The 23,472-nt window shown below is 49.9% G+C and overlaps 1 protein-coding gene across 1 annotated transcript; it reads right to left on the bottom strand.

Annotated features, from left to right (window-relative positions):
• Nucleotides 1-8,334: 8,334 nt before the first annotated feature.
• On the bottom strand, nucleotides 8,335-22,989 carry Ifitm10 (interferon induced transmembrane protein 10). The gene is made up of 3 exons (XM_059254340.1): nucleotides 22,966-22,989; nucleotides 22,008-22,460; nucleotides 8,335-8,920 (listed from the first exon to the last, which is right to left on the bottom strand). Exons 1-3 carry the CDS (start codon nucleotides 22,987-22,989, stop codon nucleotides 8,771-8,773), a joined length of 627 nt encoding a protein of 208 aa, XP_059110323.1. The 3' UTR covers nucleotides 8,335-8,770.
• Nucleotides 22,990-23,472: the final 483 nt, after the last annotated feature.

Here is a 23,472-nt window from a genome sequence, read left to right as displayed (position 1 = left end):
TTCTCGTCACTGAATTTCCACCAACCACTTTGTCACTGTCTCTGTTGCTTGATACTCAGTCAATAGAATGACAGCACTCAGGAGGCAGAGGCAGGCGGATCTCTGTGAGTTCGAGGTCAGCCTGGGCTACAGAGTGAGTTCCAGGACAGCTAAGGCTACACAGAGAAACCCTGTCTTAAAAAAAAAAAATGACAGCACAGAAGATACCCACAGGGAAAACAGGAGCTGAAGCCAAGAGCAGGGCCACCCCCACTCAGTCTACAGCGAAGTGGCCTGAACCCCAGCCTTCCCCTTTAGTGTGTGCAAGCTCGGAACAGAGTCCTGGGGTCACCAAAAAGAGATGCATAACCCAAACTGTATAATATCCTCTCTCTAGTGAAAAATTCTGTGTTGCATAAAAAATAAAAACAAAAAGCAAAAAAATCAATGTTTTTGTCTAAAGCCCATTATGCCAAACTTATTTCCTTGGTGTTCATGTGTGCATGTCTGTGAGTGTGTGTGTGTGTGTGTGTGTGTGTGTGTGTATGTGTGTGTATGTGGTGTGTGCTTGTGCTCCTATGTGAAGACCAGAAGTCAACACTGGGTGTCGTTCCTCAATCACTCTCCACCTTCTTCTTTAAGACAGTGTCTCTCGGTGAACCTGGAGTTTGCTCACTCAACTAGCCTGGCTGGCTAACCAGCTCCGGGGATCCTCCTGTTCCAACCTCCCCAGCACCGGGACTACAGATGCCTGCCACCACACCTACTTTTTACATGGGGATTTGAACTGGGGTCCTCATGCTTGTATGGCAAGCACTGTAGACTGAGCTGTCTCCTGTAATCAGACTTTTTTGTCGGGACCATCAGCTCCCCAGTCATGACATAGAGACTTATTATTAATTATGAAAGCTTAGCCGACAGCTGAGGCTCTTATAACTTAAATTAACCCATTTCTATGAATTTATTCCCACTGGAGGCAGACCAAATTTTCAACCACTTTTGCAATGAAGAATCATAAAGGGCAGGATACTCTCTGCGTCTGAAATAAGAAAAGATGGCTGGCATAGTGCCCCACACCTGTAATCTCAGTACTTGGAAGACTGAGGCAGGAGGATCATAAATTCTAGGCCAGCCTGAGCTACACAGTGAAACCCTGTCTCAAAAAAAAAAGGCAATAGAAGAAAGTCAAAGGCAAAGCTGATTACACAGGGAGTTCAAGGTCATGAGATGGGATGAGAGAGGAAGGGAGATTAATGAGCTAAATATTCAATGTGAGATACTGGAAACAGGAATAGCAAACAGGACAGCAAAGAACAATAACTCTTAAATTAAAACCTTCTGTATCCGTTACCTTTCTCATTGCTGTGACCAAACGCCCCAGAAGAAGTCCCTTAAGAGGAGGGAGGATTTCCTTTGCCTGATGGTGCGATGTGGGGAAGGCCAGGCAGCTGAGGCTTTTACAGCGTGACTTGTTACATCTCCGTGGATCAGGAGGCAGAGGGGTCATTCTGGAAGGGGAATCAGCCTGTGGGCCCTCAAGCCTTGCCTCTGCAGACCCACTATGGCTCCATCTAGACTGACCCCATGTCCTAAAGGCTCCAGGGACTCCCAGGACAGCACCAGCCTCTGGAGACCCAGTGTTCATACATTTAAGCCTGGGGAGCACATTTCAAATTCAAAGCATGACTCCTTCCCACTTAGAAACTCCAGGGCACGTGGCCCCATCATCTGCTGCTCCAACACAGCACAAAGACACCCCACTCTCAGTGACACGTCCCTAAGGGAGCGGGAAGAACACCAAGTCTATCACATGCCTCTGTGTCTGAAGAACTGCAAATAAAGCAGTGTTTTAAGAATACTAATACAAAGAAAATACTTTAAATTTGGCCCAGACACACAAGGTTGTTTCAATGCTAAAAAAACAACAAATAGTATAATTTACAGTCTTTTTTTTTTCAGATTTATTTGTGTATGTGGTGTGTGTGGGGGTGTGTGTGCATGTGGTGTGTGTGTACATGTGTGCATGTGTGTGTGGTGTGTGTGCATGTGTGTGTGGTGTGTGTGTATGTGTGTGTGTGATGTGTGTGTTCACATTTGTGTGTGTGTGTGATGTGTATGTATGTTTGAGTGCTTATAGTGCTTGTAGAGGCAAGAAGAGGGCATTAGATCCCCTGGAAATGGAGTTACAGGGAATTGTGAGCTGCCCAGTGTAGGTGCTATGAACCAAACCTGGGTCCTCTGCAAAAGCAGCTGGTGCTCTTAACCATGGAGACTTCTTGCCAGCTCCAGATTTATTTGTAATTATGTTTGGTGTGGTGTGGTGCAGTGCATGCCTGTGAATGCCGGAAGAGAATGTCGGAACCCCAGGAGCTGGAGTTACAGGTATTGTAAGCTGTCTAATGTGGCTCCTGGGAACTTTTCCAAAAGCAGCCAGTACTCTTAACCACTGAGCTATCTCTTCAACATCTACTTTAACTTAGTAAGGAAGAAAAAAAATATGTAATCAAATTAAAAGATGCAGATACACTGTTACAGAGCCCTTCATAGAAATTTAAGGTAATTTGGCTGGCGAGGTGGGTGAAGGTGCTTGTTGCCCAAGCCTGATGACCTAAGCACAATCTCTGGTCCTTGGAGAGAAAGAGAAAACGGACTCCAAAGACTCTGACCTTCACATATGTTCTATGACGCACATGTGGCCACGCTCACACTATACACAGAATAATTAAAATTTTTTTTTTAAATTTCTGGAAAGCTGACTCATGGTTAAGTGCACTTGTTACTCTTGCAAAGGACCTGAGTTTGTTTGCCAGCACCCACATGATGGCTCACAACCGTCTATAACTAAGGGAGCTGATGCCCTCCGTGGGCACCACATGCACACAGTGCATAGACATATATGCAAACAAGATACTCAGCCACAGCGAGGGCAAGGAGACAAAGAAACAAAAGCTTCCTTCTTCCATGTCCTTTCATATAGGCTGCCATCAGACTGTATCCCAGATTTAGGGTGGGACTTCCGGCTTCAGGGAACCTGATCAAGAAAATCCATCACAGGAATGCTCAGCAGCATGGGTTTTAGTTGATCCCAGATGCAGTCAAGTTGACAACCAAGACTGGCCATCACATATCATTGCTGTTGCTTGCCCTCTGCTGGCTTCAGACTCCACCCTGGCTGAAAAGAATACCGCTGTGGATCTGCATGACATTTTCTTTATCCATTTCCCAGTGGACAGACACCTAGGCTGGTTCTGTAACTTACCAACTGTGAACAGTATTGCAGTGAGCACTGATATGCAGATGTCTCTGTGATGTGTGCCCAGGAGAAGCATTGTCATTTTATTTTCTTTCATCTTATTTGTGTACAGGTATATTTTTGGTTACGTGTACAAATGTGTGTACTCATATATAAGTGTGCATGTGGAAGCCAGATGTTGATGTCGGGGGTTTCCCTCAATTGCTCTCCATTTTATCTTCAGAGACAGGTTTTCAGTGAAACCGGAGCTCACCAATTCTTCTTGGCTGGCTGGCCAGTGAGGCCCTGGGATCTGCCTTTGTTTCCCTCCCCAGTGCTTGGTTACAGATGTGTGCCAGCACCTGGCTTTTCTATGGCTTCTGGGGACTCAACTTCAGGTCCGCATGCTTACAGGACAGGCACCTTACCACTGAGTACCTCCCCAGCCCTAAGCTTATTACTTTTTAATGTACATTTTTATGGAATGCAAAAATCTATCCTAGCATCTTTGCAGTCTAGCAAGAAAGCCCTCGGTGGCATGTTATGAATAGTAGTGAGCTTCCTTATGCAAATTCAAGAGAACTACAAACAGCTAGAATAAATATCATAGGCAGTCCCACGGCCTTGAAGGACCTGCCTTTCCCCTGAGGGTTATACAGATAAAGCCTGCTTTGCCAACTGCTGTACCTCACAGTAAATGAGGCCTTAGGAAAGGCAGTCAGTCGAGAAAACCAGTGTATGCGGATGAGATTAGATATTCTGGGAGCATACACAGATAAAGCCTCAGAACTACAAAAAAAAAAAATCAAATCAAAAGATAGGTTGAGAATGATGCTGACTATGCACTCAGTTACATTTTGTGACAACAGAAATACACACCCAGAGAAGAAAATAGTTCAGGCTGTGACATTTACAACCACATAAAAGTCCTATGTCTAGAAATCAACCTGACATACTCTTTAAGACTGTACAGGAAACTAGAAAGCATTCTGAAATTAAGAGAGGCCTAAGTAAAGGCAGCCTACTGCACACTCGGGGATTTGGAAAATTCAACGCTGTTCTACAAATGTAAGTTCTGCTCCGATGTGTCTACGAATGTAACCAAATCCTCACCAGGCTTTTGCTTTTGTTTTTGTTTGATATTTGCCAGATGGGTCCTAAAAAGCAAATGAGAAGCAGACGTGGAGTAGTGGGGGGGGGGGGGGGGTGTGGTTTCTGAAGAAGAATGGCGAGGAACAGCCCCGAGAGACTGTGGCTGCTGGAGCAGGCCTGGAGCCCACCCAGGGAAGACCCTTCAGAGACTCAGGTCGGAGGGACAGAGAAAGAGTGGCTGGCCAGAAAAGCAGGCAGGTGTGCTCCCACTCGGCCGGACTGTGTACCTACGTGTGAAAAAGATCCCAGAAGACAAGTGCAGGCAAATTAAGACTGTTCGTGATTTAAAAAAAAGTCACCACGGGAAGGGACTGCCTCGCACAAAGGGATGTCACAGTAGGTGACATAAACACTAGAGCCACCAGGAAAGACAGATGGCAGAGCACCTAAAACAGCGGAAACCTGTCCTCCACCTCTCCCTTTCTGGTCTTTCTGGGGCAGGGCAAGAGTCCCAGGGCTGGTCCAGTGTCCACCATGACAGCCGACGGAGAAGACATCAGCAGAGGAAATAGTGGATGGTGTCTCCACTAGGTCCCCAGCCCTTCAGGCTTTTGTGTCCATCCCCTCTAACAGTGACAACCCTGAGTGCCATAAACTTTAACACATTTACTAATACGGCCTATCCCTTCATGGCCAGCCTCCATCACCAGCCCTCATATCTGAGTCCCTGGAAACCTCTCTACCTGCCCTTGTTTTTATGTGTCCTGCCTCATGGATTCTCCTCCACTCTTCATAGGTGTATGAATGACTTCAGGATGACTACCCTCAGCGAAGTTACTGGAAAGTCAAACCAAGATGTGCCCATGGACATATTTTATTTTCTTATGTGTATGAAAACATACATTAATGGGCGATTTGATCGTCTCCTATTTGTGGCACTTATGAACAACATGCTATAAACATGTATAAACATATGCACGTTGGACAGAAGCTGCATAGAGTAAAACCTGTGGTTTAAAAATTTGGAAAATAGCCATGCGGTGGTGGCTCACGCCTTTAATCTCAGCACTCGGGAGGCAGAGGCAGGCAGATCTCTGTGAGTTCAAGGCCAGCCTGGGCTACAGAGTGAGTTCCAGAAAAGGTGCAAAGCTACACAGAGAAACCCTGTCTCGAAAAACCAAAAAAAAGAAAAAAGAAAAAAGAAAAAAATTGGAAAATAGTTGGGCGGTGGCAGCACACGCCTTTAATCCCAGCACTCGGGAGGCAGAGGCAGGCAGATCTCTGTGAGTTCGAGGCCAGCCTGGTCTATAGAGCTAGTTCCAAGACTGCCAAGGCTACACAGGAAACCCTGTCTCAAAAACAAAACAAAGCAAAAAAAAAAAAAAAACTGGAAAGTAAATGCTCATGTGACCCCCACCAGCACCTCACGAGTCACTCATGGGTACTTCGATGGTCATGTAAGTGGTCTTTTCATCCCAATGTCTTCAATTCAGAAAAAGAATTAGTTTTTAACTATTTATTTCTTGTTTTATTTTAATGACATGTGCCTTTTCTTATGTGAATGAACATGCAGCATGTGCATGCAGGAGCACCAGATCCCCTGGAACTGGAATGACAGATGTGTCTGAGATGACATGTGTGTGAGAGAACCAGACCTGAGTCCTCTGGAAGAGCAGTGCACATTCCTAATGGCTGAACTGTCTCTCCAGTCTCCAAATGTCTTCTATTGATAGGTTGCAGAGAAGCAGTAACCATGTGAGTACTGTCAGAGATGTGGGGAGCTGCCTGCCACACCCTCCAAGCACTGGCTGACGAGGAAGAGGTTAAGAAATGACAGCCTCTCAGAGCCAGGCGGATCTCTGTGAGTTTGAGGCCAGCCTGGACTACCAAGTGAGTTCCAGGAAAGGCGCAAAGCTACACAGAGAAACCCTGTCTCGAAAAACCAAAAAAAAAAAAAAAAAAAAAAAAAAAAAAAAGACAGCCTCTGTGTCTTTCTTAGGGTCCTCTTTACTAGGTAGCCTTCTTGGAGTTATGAGCTGCAGTCTGATTATCCTTTGCTTTACATCTGAGGAGGGATTATATGTGCAAGAGATATCGAGACCATGATTGGAAAAAGCACAGGGACAAGTAGCCAAACTAGTGGAAACATATGAACTGTGAACCAATATTTGAGGCGCCCCCATGGAACTGGACCAGGCCCTCTGGATAAGTGAGACAGTTGATTAGCTTGAACTGTTTGGGAGGCCCCCAGGCAGTGGGACCAGGACCTGTCCTTGGTGCATGAGCTGGCTTTTTGGAACCTGGGGCCTATGCTGAGACACTTTGCTCAGCCTTGGTGCAGGGAGGAGGGGACTGGACCTGCCTCAACTGAATGTACCAGGCTGGGCTGGCTCCCCAGGGGAGACCCTCCTTTGGAGGAGGTGGGAATGGAGGGTGCATTGAGGGGGAAGGCTGGGGGGTGGGAGGAGGGAGGACAGGGGAATCCATGGCTGATGTGTAAAATTAAATTAATTATAAAATAAAAATATTTATTTAAAAAAAGGAAGTGGTCGGGACTCTACACTGTTCTACCAAGGGGGCCAAATATCCAGGGAGGTACAAGCTGAAGCTGCCATTGAACACCACCATGAGCTTAGTGGAGACAGACAGCAGGCAGCAGGCAGGGCATGGAGCCAGAGGGTGTAGCCTCTGATAAAAACAGAGGTATAAGCCCTTTAAAACTGGCATCTCCATGAACCCCATGGCCCAGCAGCCTACCTAAGGATGAGCCCCAAGAAATACATTATTTCCTGCAGTGCTAAATATCCCATCATTTTTTAACAAACCTCTCCCTTACAGTTTTTAAAATAACTGCCCCAGCCACACACACTTAAAAATCCCTTTGCTTCTTGTCTTCGTTGTTCTGCAAACGTGCAGTGGTTCTCTTGTCTCTGTGTTCAGATGCCAGAGGGGAAACAATGGAGCACATAAGTGTATTTGGCTCATGGTTTCAGGGTGGGGAGGGCATGGCTGCGGCGGCGGAGGGATGTAGGCTGCTAGTTCACATCTCAGTGTACCTGGTAGAGAGCACTGGATGGGGCTACTCAGCTCCTGGTCTCCTTCCCTCTTATTCCACCCCAGCCCCCAGCCTTGGTTTGTTGTTTTTGTTTTTGTTTTTGTTTTTGCTGTGTAACTCAGGATGTATTGAACCCCCAATAACCCTGAGTGTCCTCATCTCTCATTCTTGTCCACGGTCTTGTCTAACCTTCCAGTTATCTGGTTAGTATCAGCTCACGCTTCTGCATGTGCTCGGCCCTCCACTGACCTCCATCTACACTCTGTGCCCACTGTTGGTGACAGCTTTTATTCTTGCCTTGTCCTGTCCCGACACTCCTGACACCGCAGAGGGGATGATCAGAAATTACAAAGGGGGCCGGGCCTCCCCACCACTGAGCATGTCACCTGAGCCCTACAGTATCTCTTTTTTCAAGATCCATCAGGATCTCACAGGGTGGGGTCCCTGTTCACTCGGACCATCATCCATTTTTCAGCTTACCTGCACTGCAGCTCATGGGGCAGCACCCTTCTGTGGCAGCACTACTTCTAGGACCAGCATGCTGTTTCTGATCTTGACCTTTGGATAGTGACCTTCAGTTGACAGGGAGTCTCTTTCCCCATTTCAGGGCCTGAGTAGGTGAGAACCTTATCACCACCCTGTAGGGTACCTAGAGGCTGGCAGGGCTTCACCATCACTGTAGGACGTTTCTCCTGGACACTACACATCATCCCTCCTACTCCATACAGGCTGCCCGACTCTGTGAATCCTGTGTGGAGTCCTTCCACCTAAAACTCCTCATTTCACCATCCTACACAGCTGGCCATCCCAAGACCACTTGGTTTCTGAGCAAGCCTTGTACAGAATTAGCTGTGTGCAGGCCCTGGGGTCATGGTCTGCAATGAACATCTGATAAATGTCCCCAAACCTCCGGGTGACACCTAGACCCTGCTTGGAACATGGACAGAAGATGAAGCTGAGCTGGGCACATGTTTTAATGAAAGTTCACAGATACAAGAGCTTGGAGCAGGGATCACAGCTTGGAGGAAGTTGGGGTCAGGAGTGAGGGAGCCCCAGGTGCTGGCAGCCCCTATCCCGGGGGCTCCCACATAAGCCCTTCTTGCTGGGTGTCAGGTCTGAGGGGTGCAGGAACCTGGGTGGGGTGCACAGGTCAGGAAGGGCAGCCACTGGCAGCCAGGCAGCATCGTGAGAGGGAGCCCAGAGACCCAGTAACAGCAGGACGGGGGCAGGAGGCAGATAGGGTGGCTGGGAGGAGTGCGCCGCTCCATTGGGCACTCAGCTTCAGGTGGCCTTGCTGCCATGCATGGCTCTGGGCCTTGGTAGGAGCCCATTCTGCCCCATACTGTCAGCATCCTGAATCTCTGTGACCATCAGTCTCAGTGCTGTGTCTCCAAGGCCACTGCCTGCTGGGCTCAGTAATCAGTGAGGGGGTACCGCAGGAAAATGAAGATGAGGATGATGCAGGAGGCTGCCAGCGCAGAGCTGGTGATGTTAAACAGCCGTGCTGTCTTGGCATCTTCCACGGCTCCATTCAGGTCATTCAGGAGCTTCTTGTCCCGAACCTGGAGGCAGAAGGAGGAGGAAGAGAGGCAGAGGTCAGAGGATGTGGTGGGTGGAGGTCAGCAGAGAAAGAAAGACAGAGGTCAGTGCAGGAGGAGGAAGGAAAATGGGAGCTGTCAGAGGAAGCAGGAGGAGGAGGGGGCTAGCAGAGGAGAGGGGACAGTGGTCAGCAGAGGAGGAGGAGGAGAGGCAGAAGTCAGGAGAGGAGGCAGGGCAGAGGTCAGCAGAGGAGGAGGAGGAGAGGCAGAAGTCAGGAGAGGAGGCAGGGCAGAGGTCAGCAGAGGAGTGGGGATAGAGGACAACACAGGAAGCCGGTAAAGAAGAGTCTGGAGATAAGAGAAGGAGGGGATATGGAGACAGAAGAAGGGTAAGAGGTCATCAGTGGAGGTAGACAGAGGTCAGTAGAGGAGGGAGGTTGGCGTGTTGGGGAGCAGGGATGTGAGAATCGGGTAGTCTCAGGACCTCTGTCCTGCAAGCACCCACCCTTGGTTTGGGGGAACATAGTCAATGAGAAACTCACCTTTCACAGTTTGTAAAGTAAATAGTGTCTAGTCAGAGAAGGAAATGGGGAACGAAGGACACAGGTACCCTGTGAAGGATGCCCAGGACTTTCTGTTTTATTTTGTGCAACTGCTCAATGAGTTTGAAGTGATCTAACATAAAAGAGGAAGGTGACCCCGGAGACAGCGGATGCATGGTGAATAGGATTGTGACACCAGAGACAGGGGGTGTGGGATGTGATGACATGTGTGTCCGGTGTGTTGTAACTGATCAGTTCTGCCTAGCTAGACATTAACTAGGATGCTGAGTGGACAAGACATCCTAGGGAGATGGGGACAGAGCTGGCCATTTCTAAGAGGCTACTTGGTCAGGGCAGACACGTCTTAGGACAGCCCCCTCACGCTCTGTAATCCAGTGAGTGCCAGCTGAATATGATGCCAGCTGAAGCAGAGCCTAGAAGATGAGCACAGGAGGAGATGGGGATTGCCATATTCACGGACTGGGTTTGGTTGAAATAGGAAGGAGGGCAGAGAGACAGTTGGACTGGCTGATGGCAGAGTCAGGGAAGGGGTTACCTGAGGAGGGAGTGTGGTGGGAGGAAGGGGGTAGACGGGAATGGGGTTGGGGTATGGACAGGCAGAGGACAACTGAAGTCTGCTGGGAGGACGGATTGAAGCAGAGGGAGGAGTGGTAAGGCAGGAGCCAGGGAGAGGAGGAGGCGTGTGATGGGTACCCAGCAGTGGGCAGAGGGGGCAGAGGGGAGGCAGGACAGGGCTGGGGCAGAGTAAGAGGAAGGGAAGGGACCCAGCAAAGGGCAGGGGGTGACTTGGAAGGTGGGTTGTGCTATGTGTGAACTGGATGGAGAAAGTATGGCAAGGGGGGCTGAGGAGTCAGGAGGGCAGAGGTGGGAGCGAGGCTGTGCCAGAGCTCTGGTGATTTGGGCGGGAGCCAACATGTCCGTCACCAAGAATGAGGTGTGTCCCCGTTCACTTAGCTTCCACGGTTTAAGTGAAGTATTTGACAAAGTTTTATCATTTTCTCCAGAAAATTAAATCCTGTCTTCCCTCAGGTTTGGTATTAGCCTACTTGTTTTTCAACTATAATGTAAAGCCCTTCCCCACAGCTGCTTGCTGTAGACACTGGATCTCTAGCAAGGAAGATTCTATCCAGTTCAACTATCCCACCACAATCATTAGCCAGGTGTTCTCTTAGATAAACCAGCTGTTCTACTTCCTCTTGCAAGCCCCTCCTCCAGGCTGCAGCCGTGTTAGGGAAACTCTGGGCCTGGGTTTCCCTCCGCAGGTGCCCACTGGTAACCTCACAGGGTTAATGGGCCCTGTTGCCTCTCCTAGTGCCTGCCTGTGGCATGAAGACAGTGAAGTGTCCACCTCACAGTGTTGGGAAAGGCCGTGGTTAGGCTCATGTTCCTGGCACAGCTTCTTGCCCATACACCCCTATGAGGAAGACAAAGATGATTCTAGAACAATGCTGACTAGCAGAGGGTATGCAGAAGAACCTTGGCTCACCCTTGTTCTTTTTTATTCTTTTAAGAAAATAAATATTTATTCTTTTACAGTTCTGGAGGCTAGAAGGTAGCTATAAATATAGAAGTGAATATCAAGTGAACAATGTGGATGAGCAGGTAAATGAACTCTCTCTCTCTCTCTCTCTCTCTCTCTCTCTCTCTCTCTCTCTCTCTCACACACACACACACACACACACACACACAGACGCCAAGTAGCTTAGACAAGTGGGGCCACTGGTGATTTGATGTGTGTTAGATGGACCGGAGAGGCAGTAGGTGAATTGTGTCATATGCTGCATGTGTGGGATAGGTACACAGAGGGACATATGTCAGATGGAAATAACAGGATGGACAAAGATATGAGTGGATGCTTGTTGTGGGGGCAAGTAGACAGGTGGGTGTATGAATATGTGAGTGTGTTCTGGATGAGTAGAGCAGGTGGTGTGGAAGAGAGAAAATATGTTGGTTGTGTAGGGTGTGTTGGATGATTGGACAGGTACATGGGAAACAGTAATGTATTTTATGTAGTTAGGATAGATACCTAGATAGAAGTGTGCTGGATGGGTGGGGCAGGTGGGCAGATAGGTTTATGGAGATGTGTCAGATGGTTGGACTGGTACATGGGGTATAGTAGCACATGTTGTATCTTTGAGAAGGATTCTTGATATGCATGCTGGACGAGTGGAATGGATAGATAAATTTAGGATTACATGTAGGATGGGTGAAGGGAAAGATGGGGGAGGTTAAAAGAATATATCATTGACTACTGAATGAGAGATAGGCACAGATTTTGAAATTCATTGATCAATCAGTCAGTCAATCTTTACTTAGTGCCTGCTCTGGCATCCTGGGTGTGTAACGGCTGCCATGCATAGCCCAGCTGTGCCCTGGTGTGTAGCAAGGAAAAAGAAAAGGCTCCATCCTCATGGTTCACAGACCAGGAGAAGAGTCACAAGCACAGGGCAAGCAAGGCAGGTATTCACAGGATAAGGAAGCTAGAGAGACATCTGAAGACGCCAGAGGTCAATGGTGTCCTAGGAGATCCAGTCTCAGAAGACCCTAGAAAGACTTCATTGAGTGGATGTCTGTCACCAGATCAGTGATGGGTTTGGTCCCTTGGCGTGTGCACGTGGCGTGGGGCAGGGGGCCACATCAGGTATGGGGAGCAGAGCCCCATGAGGGTGGCTGAGGCCAGCCTGGGGCTGCTGTTGGAGGTCAGAGCACAGACAAGTAGGGAACAAGGGAAGCTGTGGAGAAGATGGTGGGGCTTTGTGAAGGCTTTTCAGAGTGACATAGAGCCAGGAGAAAGGGAAGGCTGGACAGACTCTAGAAGAGCCTTTGGCTAAGGATTCAGGTCAGACAAGGAGGAGGCAGAGTCTGGCCTGGAGATCGGAGGCTCATTCATCAACCGAGGGACATGGGTCTAGTAACATGAACAAGAGCTGTGGAGTGTGAAAGTGAGCTGGCAGATGGGTTCTGGATCTGTGATAAGGCAGCTCTGACAATGTGGCGGATGATGAGGAGATGGGGCTTGAGATGAGGTGGCCTTGAGGATAAACTAAAAGTGAGTTGCGGAAGGAAAACCTGGAGGCCAGGGAGCATGGCAGTGCAGGTCCCGGCACCAATGAGAGCTGCTTTTTAGATTTGTGGCTGGACACCGGGAACAGCAATGCTGCTGAGTCTGGGGTTCAAGGATGAGGTGGAGGGCAGAGGTGAACATGTGAAAGGCATCACTGCAGGTGTGACGAGACCACGTCGGGTACTGGAGGAGCTGGCTCTGCAAAGATGAGAAATCCAAGTTCAAAGACCAGGAAATCGATGTGAGCAGTAAGAAGACTTGGGAGAGTGCACAGAGAAACAATGGGAAAGCTAAGAGAACAAGGGAGCTGGGTAGGGCAGGAGCAGAACACTGGAGCAGCAACCAGAGCAGGAAAGACACACAGTGCTCAGTGGGCCCAAGAGGTGACAGATAAGATCTGTTGTGGAAAAGAAGAATGGAGGGCAGGTCTTGGAGAGACTGATGGGAAGTTGGGTAAGTCGATCAAAGTAAGTAGGGGAAGAAGATAAGTACATTAGACGAGACGGGCAGATGAGCGGGGCGATGAGTGGGTGGCCTTTTGGTGAATGTTTGTGGTCTGATAGATGAATCCATGAAGGGAAGGGAGAAAGGACAGGCCCTGAGTTGGCAGACCAGTGGGTGCTAGCTCATCCCTTGGTGATGAAAGAACAGGAGGGGGCTGGAGAGATGGCTCAGAGGTTAAGAACACTGCTTGTTCTTCCAAAAGTCCTGAGTTCAATTCCCAGCAACCACATGGTGGCTCACAACCATCTGTAGTGAGATCTGGTGCCCTCTTCTGGCTTGCAGGGATATGTGCGGACAGAACACTGTATACATAATAAACAAACAAGAAAGAATAGGAAAGGGAAGCTGATGGGGGACCAAATGGTCAGGAAGTGCTGAGCTCTGGGTATGCACTCCACCAACTTACACAGAGAAGGTTCTGGCCCCCAGGGATGGTAGGAGGTGAGGCTTTTGAGGGTGAGGCTCTCACACAGAAGGGGCCCCAGGAGGCCTTTAACCCTTCCACCATGTGAGAGATGTGAATAGCCTACAGCCCAGAAAAGTGCAGACCTGACCAGAGCCTGACCGTGCTGAGGCCTTGTGAAGTTCCAGTCAGCAGAACTGTGGGGGAAATCACACAGTGTGGAAACTCTTCATACATGCAGACCAAGGCAGGTGACTCAGATTGGGGGTGCATGAGTGGCAGGTACAGACACATGAAGGATGGGAAAGGGAGGTGACATGGTAGGTAGCCAGAGGATACAGGAGTGAGAGGAGAGAGGAGAGGGGCTGGAGGGCACATGGATAGGGATTTTAGAGTGTATGATGGAACACATGGGTAGGGTGGTGGGGTGAGTTTTTAAAATAGACAGGGCAGAACGGAGTAGGCTTCACTTGGATAGAATGGAACAGTTGAGATGGGAAGGAAGTACGGAAAAGTAGACAGAGAGGGGCTGGGGATGTAGCTCAGTTGGGAGGGTGCTTTAGCGTGCATATATATAGCCCTGGGTGTGACCCCAGAACCACAAATGAACGGGTGAATGTGCTGATACACACCTGTAATCCCAGCACTTAGGAGGTAGAGGCAGGAGGACCAGGAGTTCAAGGTCATCCTTGGATACATAGTGAGTTAGAGGCCAGCCTGGGCTAAGAGAAAGTGAGAGAGGGAGGGAGAAAGGAGGAAGAAAAGGAGGAGGAGGAGGAGGAGGAGGAGGAGGAGGAGGAGGAGGAGGAGGAGAGGAAAGAAGAAAAGAGAACAGAAGAGAAGATAGAACATCCAGGAAAGGAAGGCAAAGTACGGACAGACAGAGGGACAGAGGAAGCCCAAAGTCAAACCTAAAACAAGAGTCCATGACACCCTGGTGGTGATCTCCAGGGTGTGCCTGTGTCTAGCTTCCCAGTTTTTTGGAACTTACTTCATAAGATTTTGCTATCATTAATTAAAATATTCAATTTAATTGTGGGGGTTTGGGGCCATGCCTGGAATATACTCAGAGCTCCATCATCGCTTGATATTTTATGGTTCTTGTTTTGCTGAAGGTAAGAAGGTGACTCAGAGGAGAGAGAAAGATGAGGTAGACAGTGGGAGTGGGAACAGAAGAGAGCAGTGGGGTAGACTAGCAGTTGAACAGTGAGCAGAGGAAGCGAAAAAGAAAGGACCATATGTGCCCTGTGACCAGAACTGGAAATTAAATATGTGAGTGAGTAGACCGAGGTGTGGCTGATACTTTTGAGGGGAGCCAGGAGGAAAGGAGCAGCTGGGCAGGTGACTTTATTGGGACATGAACGGTGGAAGCAAGAGCGGGAACTGGCAGATTCATTGTGGGATGGAGGCTGCTCCTCCCATGATGCCTCTCACCTGTGTGGCTAGTGCCTGTATACTTTAGACCACTTGGGTGAGAACAGTCCTTGCAAACATCTCCAGTCTCCTCTGGATCTCTCACTCTGAACCTCCACCAGGACAGTCTGTTGACTATGGGGTCCAGACTTGGAAGCTCCCTGTCTATAGATTCAACTGAGCTACAGATCAAAAAATATTCAAAACAAAGTGGAATCTGTGCTGAATGTGTAGAGTTTTTTTCTTGCTGTTTTTCCTAAGTGATACAATAAGAACAGCAACTGCTCTTCCTTTTAGTAAGGTTGTATATCACCTAGAGGTGATGTTGAGATCATCTGAGTATGTGTGTGGGATCCAAACAAATACCAGGCTGTTTTAAATAAAGACTTGAGCATCCATGAGCTTGGGTGTCTATGGAATCAATCCCCTGTGTGAATAAATACTATATACTAAAGGAAAGGCTAGGCAGCAGCCTTCCACACCCACCTCCCTGGGCAACCCAGTATCATTCATTGGGAAGCTCCTCCCATTTGGGCTCCCAGCCCTATCTCTCTGCATCCCTAGTCTGTCCCCACATGGAAATTTCATCACATGAATCCACTCACAGCAGATGACAAAACCCTCACTGTGGAAAACAAGGCTGTGCCTCAGGCATGTCTGGTCCCCTCTCCTGTTTCAACCACACAGGCTATGGAACTTTGTCCCTGGGCTTCTCTGCAAGGCCTAGTCCTTATCCTGTGGCACACTTTCTTAGACACACATGTCTACGGCCTGGACCACCTTGGGCTTGCTCAGTACAACAACATGGACTTCTGTCTGAGCCCACCTTGTATGAAATGGCAATCCCAGGCACTCTCCTCAGTCTTCACAGATGGCAGTGAGTTTCATCTTCACAGTGAATTTTATGATGGTCTGAGTTTCCTGCTAGAGGGAAGGCTCCTATGGTCAGGGGCGCCATGGCTAGTCACCCCTCATACACTGGGCAGTTATCTGCTGCATGGGAAGTAGGGCAGTGGGAGAGTGCTGGGGCATTCCCATGAACCTATGACTACATGGTGGGCTCGACAGTTCAATGAGTGGCCATGATGGTAGCATCAAAGGAGTGGGCAAAAGAGAAGAAGAGAGAGGGGAGGGTAGACATAAGCTTCAAGGTGATGGAAGATGGGGGGCTGGGGAGATGGCTCAATTCATGTTAACTGTTTGCCAAGCAAGCAAAAAGACCTGCCTTTGATCTGAGGAACCTGTGTTTAACATCAAGAACAAAAAGCCAGGGAGGGGCTGGAGAAATGACTCAACACTTGCTGCTCTTCCAGAGGACCCAGGTTCAGCTCCCAGCACCTAATGGGTGGTTCATAACCATCTGTAACTCCAGTTCCAGGGCATCTGACAGCCTCTTCTGACCTCCTTGGGCACCAGGCATGCACGTGGTGCACATACATACATGCAGGCAAGATGCACATGCACATAAAATCAATAAATCTAAAAACATAATTTTCAAACTTCAGGCACAGCAGCACATGCCTATAACTCAGCACTGGGGAAGCCAAGACAGGCAGATCTCTGGAGTTTGATGGCTAGCCAGTCTAACTAAACCGGTGAAGCCCCGGTCCCAGTGAGAGACCTTGTCCCAGAAGACAAAGTGAGAGTCTGAGGAGATGGCTCGGTGGATAAATGTACCTGCTATCAAGCTGAACAACGTGAGTTCAATCCCTGGGATCCTCTTGGTGGAAGGAGAGAGTAAACTCCACACAATACACACAAGTGTGTATTCATGCACACACAAAATTGTGTAATTTTTTTTTTTGCTTGCTTGTGCATTGCACACACACACACACACACACACGTCCCATACATGAACATGAATACACACACACCCGACACAGACACGGAAGTGAAGGGAGATGGATAAACATGTGGACACAGGGCAAGTTCATGGACAGAAGAGGGTGAAGAGGAGACAGGAGGAGGAAAGAACATGGTAGGTGTGTGGGTGACCAAGGGGTAGAAGAGGCAGCTGGTCTGTGTGCAGTGGCAGGGTGACCATGGGAGCAGGAAGGACAGAAGAACAACTGGGGCAGGACACGGATGAAAGACAGACTGTGGGAAGGGAAAGTGGAAAGATAAGCCGGTAGATTACTCGATGAACCTTTAGTAGGATTTGTGTTGATGCTTGTGGGTTCTTTCTTTTTTCTTTCCCCTTTTCTTCCTTCCTTTCTTTTCTTTTTTTTTTTTTCTCTTTTGTAAAGACTATGTAACTGAGGCTGGCCTTGAATTCTAAATCCTCCTGCCTCTGACTCCCGAATGTTAGGATTTTATGTATGCAGCACCATATCTGATACATCTAGGGTGTGTCGGTGTCTAAGAACAAGAGAGGACAGAACATGAGGGAGCAAAGGCAGGGCAAATGAGCACACAGCTGAAATGAGTCTGCAGTCAGGCAGTGAGAGTGTGCAAGCATGCTCACAGTCACACAGGGACCGATAAATTACTGGATGAGACAGACAGAGATGTTGGGGGATAGGAGTAAAGAAGAAACAGAAGAGTAGATGTTTGGGTGAACATAAAGCTAGAGGAAGGACAGAGATTTGAGGCTGATAGATCTGAATGTTGATAGAGGGATGCAAGAGTAAAATTCTACACCGGGAGGGGGAGCAGAGGGTAGGAAGGTTGGAATGAGGAGAGGATGGACGGACGGATGGATGGATGGATGGATGGATGAGTTCAGCCTGGGAAGTTGAAGGGAAGACTACAAAAGAGGAGAGAAAATTAATGTGGATAAATGGGTGCATGGGTAGAAAATAGAAGAAAAAAAGGATAAAAGGATGGATGAACTGAAAGGGGAAGAATGTGAATGAGGAAGGTGAATGACCAAAAAATGCATGCATGGCTACTTGGTGTGATGGAAAGGAGGACGTGGCAAAGCATGAATAGATGGAAGACAGTGCTGGTGAGGGAAGTGGGGTTGTCCTGAGAAAATGACTTTAGAAAATACTTTACTGGATTAGTGTTAAGGTTGGTAAGGATGGAATGGGGCAGCAGAGGAGAGAGTCAGAAGTACAAATGACTGTGTGTCAACAGATGAGTGGAAGGCTGATGCTGTCTGGATGTGGTGAACAGAGTGGAGAATGAATTGACATAGCCATGCATCACTTAATGAGGGATATCTAAGAAACTCCAGATGGCCTCATCATATGTTAACACCACAGAGTATATACACAAATCAACTATGACACTAGTAGGTGATGAAGTCTTGTGTATGTGACCTGTTGTTGCCTGAAATGTCACTCTACTATCTAACAGTAGGTGGATGGCTAGGTGACTGCACATGGATGAGTGGATGGGTAAATAGATGGAAAGGTGGGGGATGGGTTGTGAATGTGTAGAGGAGTGAGTGGATGAATAGTAGAGTGGGTAGATGGATAGAGAGATGTGCAGATGAGTGTGTAGGAAGATGGGTGTAGTGTGGATAGATGGATGGTAGATGAGTGGATGGGTGGGTCAGTGGATGGGTTGACAGGTGGGTGGATGGATGAGTGTGTGGATGGGTAAAAAGGGGTGGATAAATGATAGGGTGAGTGGATGGGTTAAAATGGTGAATGGACAGGTAAATGCTGACTGGGTGGGTGGGTAGATGGGTGAGTGGGTGAACGGGTAGGTGAGTGGATGGGCAGATGGTTGGGTAAACAGGTAAGTGAATAGCTAGATGTGAATGAGTGTGATGTAGATAGATAAATGGTACATGGGTAGATGAACGCATGAATGGATGGGTGTGGTGTGGATAGATGGATGGCTAGATATATTGAATGAATAAGTGGAAGGATGGACAGCTGAACTAGTGGATGGACAGGTACATGAATAGATGGATGGATAAGTAGATGAGTGAATGGGTATGGCATGGATGGGTAGATGGGTAGGTGGATGGGTGGATGGATGGGTAAGTGAATAGATGGAATGATAACACTGATATTCAGAAAGGATGAGATGAACAGATACATAGAAACCCAATCAGAATCTACCCTCCTAATCTGTTCTTTAAGGCTTTCCTGTCACAGGAAGTCCTCAGGCCTCCTGACCTCAGATCAAGCATCTGCCACATGCTGGCTGCACGGCACTCCCTTTCCTGTCCTTCACACCTCTGCTCCTCACAGAGGATGTCTGCTCCTTTCTCTAGGTAAAACTTTCTCCTCACCCATCCTTCAAGGCCCATGGAAAATACTGCCTCTTCCCAGAAGCCCTTACCCTGATCCCTACTTTGCTCCAAGCTCAATGTGATGTTTTCCTTTTCTAAGACACTAGACTATCTATCCCATCTGATGACACCCTCTGTCCAGCCAAATAATATCCTTAGGACCCCCCCCCATGATGGTCACCATGGCTTGTGTACTGAAGGGTGGTCCTGAGGGTGAGGCAAGCAAATATGACCAGGGAAGGAAGGCCCTAGAAGTTCTGCAGGAGAGACACAGGCTTCATACCCAAGAGAGGATACCTGTGAGCCAGTGTGTGCACATAGCTCAGTGTTTCCCCCAGAAAAAGGGTAATGATGAACTGTGAAGAGACTTGAATACCAAAATTGCATCCTGGGTACTGTGCAGCTAACAGTGAGGCTGTGTGGTTATGAGGCAGTGTATGGAGTCTGCATGGAGACTTGATCTACTGGATCTTGCTCTTCCCTAGACACAGAGCAGCCTGTACGGAGCTGACCTGACCCATGTGGTTGGAGGAGTTGATGGTGGCCTGATGGGACATGGACAGACAGGGCAGGCAAGAATGCCATCATCTCACACCAGCCTGCCAGCCCCACCTGATCACATGATGGCTTGAACAGTGTTGCTTCTATTGTGAGCAGATGAGGGGATGGGATCAGCAAGGAAAGATGGCTGGAAAAGCAGCCAAGTCCTCCTGACCCCTGGTCCACCTGCTGTCCTTGGACATGCTTGCATTGGGCTGCATGAGTGGCAGGTGCAGCTGGTCAGGAGGCTGCAGCTAGATACACAGGTGGACTGATTTCCAGGCATCAGGTCAGAGTTAGCCTGGTCTATGCTGACTCTGCATATTCCTCCAAGAAGCCCCGAGGCCTGACCACTGTCCCCTGAGAAGATCTTAGGGAGCAAAACAAGGGAGAGAGATTAAGCCCTCTCTCCTCCCCAAAGTGTCAACCTCACATCCCAGTACAAACCCATAACCATCCAGAAATGCCTGACCTACCTACAACCCACACCAGATGGGCTACCCTGCCCAGCCAGCCGGACACAGCCTGAGCCAGGGGAGGAGGGAACAGCTCCCGGACCAGAGCCCAGGCAGCCGTGCCCAAATCCTCAGGCTGTAGACAGTGCAGGGAAAGAGGGCACCAGGGGAGGCTATGTTCCACTAACAACCTGGCAATGGTGCCCTCTGCCCGGCACTGCCCCAGAGAACAGAGCTGATCTGATCTTAGGACATCCCAAGTCCCTAGATTCCCTTCTCAGCACAATCATACACAAACACACACACACAAAAAAAAAAAACCCACAAAAAAAAACCCTGTGGTGCACGTGTATGCAAAGACACATATTTGACTCACAAATATTTGCATGCACATATATTATACTCAAATGTGTCCACTCATGATATACCTAAAGGTGATTATGTTGGCACCCCTCGCATGCAATTGGACATACATTTCTTCCTATGTTCATGCACACTCACAGACAATTGCATTTGCTCACACACATGCATATGTGCATGCCCATGATTATATGCATACAATAACGCTCAGACGTATACTCAAGTGTCCACACCCACACCCATATAAATATACCCACCTATGCAACAAACTCAAATGCACCCACTCATACTCTCCATACATTTAGTAAATTACACATATGTAAGCACATGTGTACACACATGCAATCTCATGCTCTCACAGACATGCCCACTCATGTACACAACTCTCATGTTGTGGTAAAGCTCAAGGTGAGGAACCCAGACCTGGAGATGAAGGCAAGAAGATGGTGTGATATGCTGAACATAAGTCAGGAAGAGGAAGGGAGAGCCTGGTGGCCAGGCATGTGATATAGGGCAAGGTGGGGCTTACGTCTCCAGATGAACGGTGGGCTGAGCTGCTTGGGCAGCCTCCCTCTTAGGTCAGTCTTGTCCTCACTTTTTAATCCCTGCAGCACCCTGCTGCTCCTCCAGCCCCTGGCACCCCTCCTTGCTGGGCAGCTGCAATCTCTGGACCGCATTTGGCTTGGCCCATTCAAGCCTGGGCTCAGGAAATGATGATCTGCGTAATAGTGAGCCAAGCCCTTCCTTCCGGAGATGCAGGATGGGAGGAGGGCAGCCCGGCACTATCCCCGCACCCTGCTGGTGGGGCTCCAGCAGACCAAGGTTGCTCGGTCCTCACCTGGGACACAAGGGCTGCGCTGCTCTGAAGCCACCTATCACAGCTCCCCTCAGCCCCACAGCTGCGTTCATTTCTCTCACTTTGCCGTGGGAAGGGGTAGGGGCAGGGGCAGGAGTGGTTGAGGGGGTCCCACAGCCTTGCTACACTGTTTGTTCCCAGCCACCCCCGGGGCAAAGGGGAGTTGTAGCCACTGTGGGTGCAGAATAGGTGGGGGGTACGATGGTGAGTTTTCCAACTTTTCCCAACTTTTCCCCTGGGCCAGCCTTTGGCCCTTCCACCACACACCTGGCTGGGTAGGCATAAGTGCCTGGCAACAGATCCCCCAGGGAGGGGCTGACAGAAGAGGTTCTGCAAGGGCCCTGAGACCACCCCCTCCGCTTTCCACAGCCACAGGATTTCAAGTCCCTTGGCTCCATGCAGTCTCCATCCCATTTACCTAGGTGTGGCTGCTGGCCGTGTTGACTCCCATGTCCCCTGACAGAGGAGAGGACCTTGGGCCCTGAATGCCCGCTCCCAACGACTTAACTAAGTAAGTTGGACAGAGAAGACAACCCTACCCCACTCCCCAGGCTGAATCCAGCTTTCTCAGTCTAGGAGATGGAAGAGACCGTTTGCTGCAAGTCCAGACCTGGCCAACAACCTTACCTCTCTGAATCCATAACAGATTTCCTGGCTGGGCTTGCATGCTCTGCCCTGGGCTCCACTAAGTGGCATTGCATCCATCCTGCTAGCCCGGTTAACCCTGCCCTGCTCCCCTGCCCTGCTCCCCTGCCCAGGCTCACTTTGAGGGAGTAGGCCAGAGCAATGAAGCCCAGGCAGCAGAAGTTGAGGTAGACGAAGTTGAAGATGGACCACAGATAGTAGTCGTTCACCTCCGTGGTGTCGGGGTAGACCTCGATGACAGTTGTGGGGTTCGTCATGGTCTTCTTCTCAGCTAAGTGCTTGCAGGCCGGCGGGACACCTGATGCCCGAACGCTGTCAGTCTTGCTGCTTTTAGATTCCATGGGGAACAGAGTGGGCGCCATGGGGGGCGAGGCCGAGGGCTCAGGGGCTGGGGCCGCTGCAGCCTGCAGGGCGGGAGGCTTGGACACACAGGTGAAGCAGCCCTTGGGTGAACCTGCTGGTGGCCTGGGAATCCAGAAGGCCCCGTCCAGGGGGACTCGGGCTTCCTGGGTGCCGTCCGTGGTGCTGGCCGGGGCTCCCAGCAGGGCTGGGGACTGGCTGGGGCCCTGGGCCTGGAGGGAGGGACAGAGTGAGGAGGAGCTGGGTCCTGAGTGCCCAGTAGCACCCACCCTGGAGCCTTACAGCATCTCCCCTGCAGCCCTATAAATGGCCTTCGGGAGATGGAAATCCCCGCGAGCTTGCCAGCTGCCAGCCTGCCTGCCACCTGCCTCCCCCACCCAGCCGGCCACGGCCAATACCAAAGCCATTCGCAGTAGCCTTGGCAAGCACATCGGGGCTTTTCATCGCGTTGCCATCTGCATCCACTGACACACACAACAGCACCCCCTCAGCACCCTCACTGACACCCTGTTGCGAATAAGCAGAGCTCCCCTGCATCCCCACGCACTCAGGGCATTCAGACCTACAGTGACACTGCTCTAGTCACCGACTGGCAGAATGAACAGCTCTCACTGAAGCACATACACACCGAGACGCACCACAAACATCATCACCCGCCGAGCTCTCCAGTCCCAGCACACCCGCGCGTCCAGACGCGCCAGGTAAACAACTGCCCACCAAGAAGCGCAGCACTACACACATCGCCCCACAGGCTCAGACATATCGCCAGAAGATACACACAGGTGCAGGTGCAGGGCTCCAAACTCGCGCACATCGCCGCCCCCCCCCCTCCCCAAACCAGGCAGAAAGCGGCACCGGGTATCCTAAGAGCGCACACCGTCACACGGAGCCACTCACCTCCCCCCTGCACCCGTGCCACCAACAGACCCACAATGACACTCAGCGAAATGGACACTTCCAAGGGACAGCTTGGCGCCGGAGCCCTGCGCCACAGGGCGCACCTGGCACCCGTGAGGAAATAGCAGGGGGCAACGGCCGAGCTGGGTGGCCGCTGGTCTGACCCCGGGTTGCAGCAGCCACCAGGACCGCTCACCTACTGGCGACGCGGCAGAGACTGGGCCAGACCCCTACGCCTAGGAGCGCTCGTCCTTCCGCCGTCCCGGGCCGCTGTCTGTCCGCTGATCGCGTACCAGCGGCCCAAGCTTGGGGGCGGGGAGCGAGCGG

The sequence above is a fragment of the Peromyscus eremicus genome, chromosome 1 (assembly GCF_949786415.1).
Source record: "Peromyscus eremicus chromosome 1, PerEre_H2_v1, whole genome shotgun sequence".
NCBI lineage: Eukaryota > Metazoa > Chordata > Mammalia > Rodentia > Cricetidae > Peromyscus > Peromyscus eremicus.
The sequence above is the reverse complement of the archived record's forward strand: the minus strand, read 5'-3'. Positions and strand labels throughout refer to the sequence as shown.

What these genes read in the sequence shown, in the direction of transcription:
- Ifitm10 (XM_059254340.1), bottom strand. Translation starts at nt 22,989, where the DNA reads ATGTGTGTAGTGCTGCGCTTCTTG. An exon ending in GTGTAGTGCTGCGCTTCTTG is followed by an intron (nt 22,461 to 22,965) that starts GTGGGCAGTTGT and finishes CCCTCCCTCCAG; the next exon opens with GCCCAGGGCCCCAGCCAGTC. An exon ending in CTCTGGCCTACTCCCTCAAA is followed by an intron (nt 8,921 to 22,007) that starts GTGAGCCTGGGC and finishes TTCTGCCTCCAG; the next exon opens with GTTCGGGACAAGAAGCTCCT.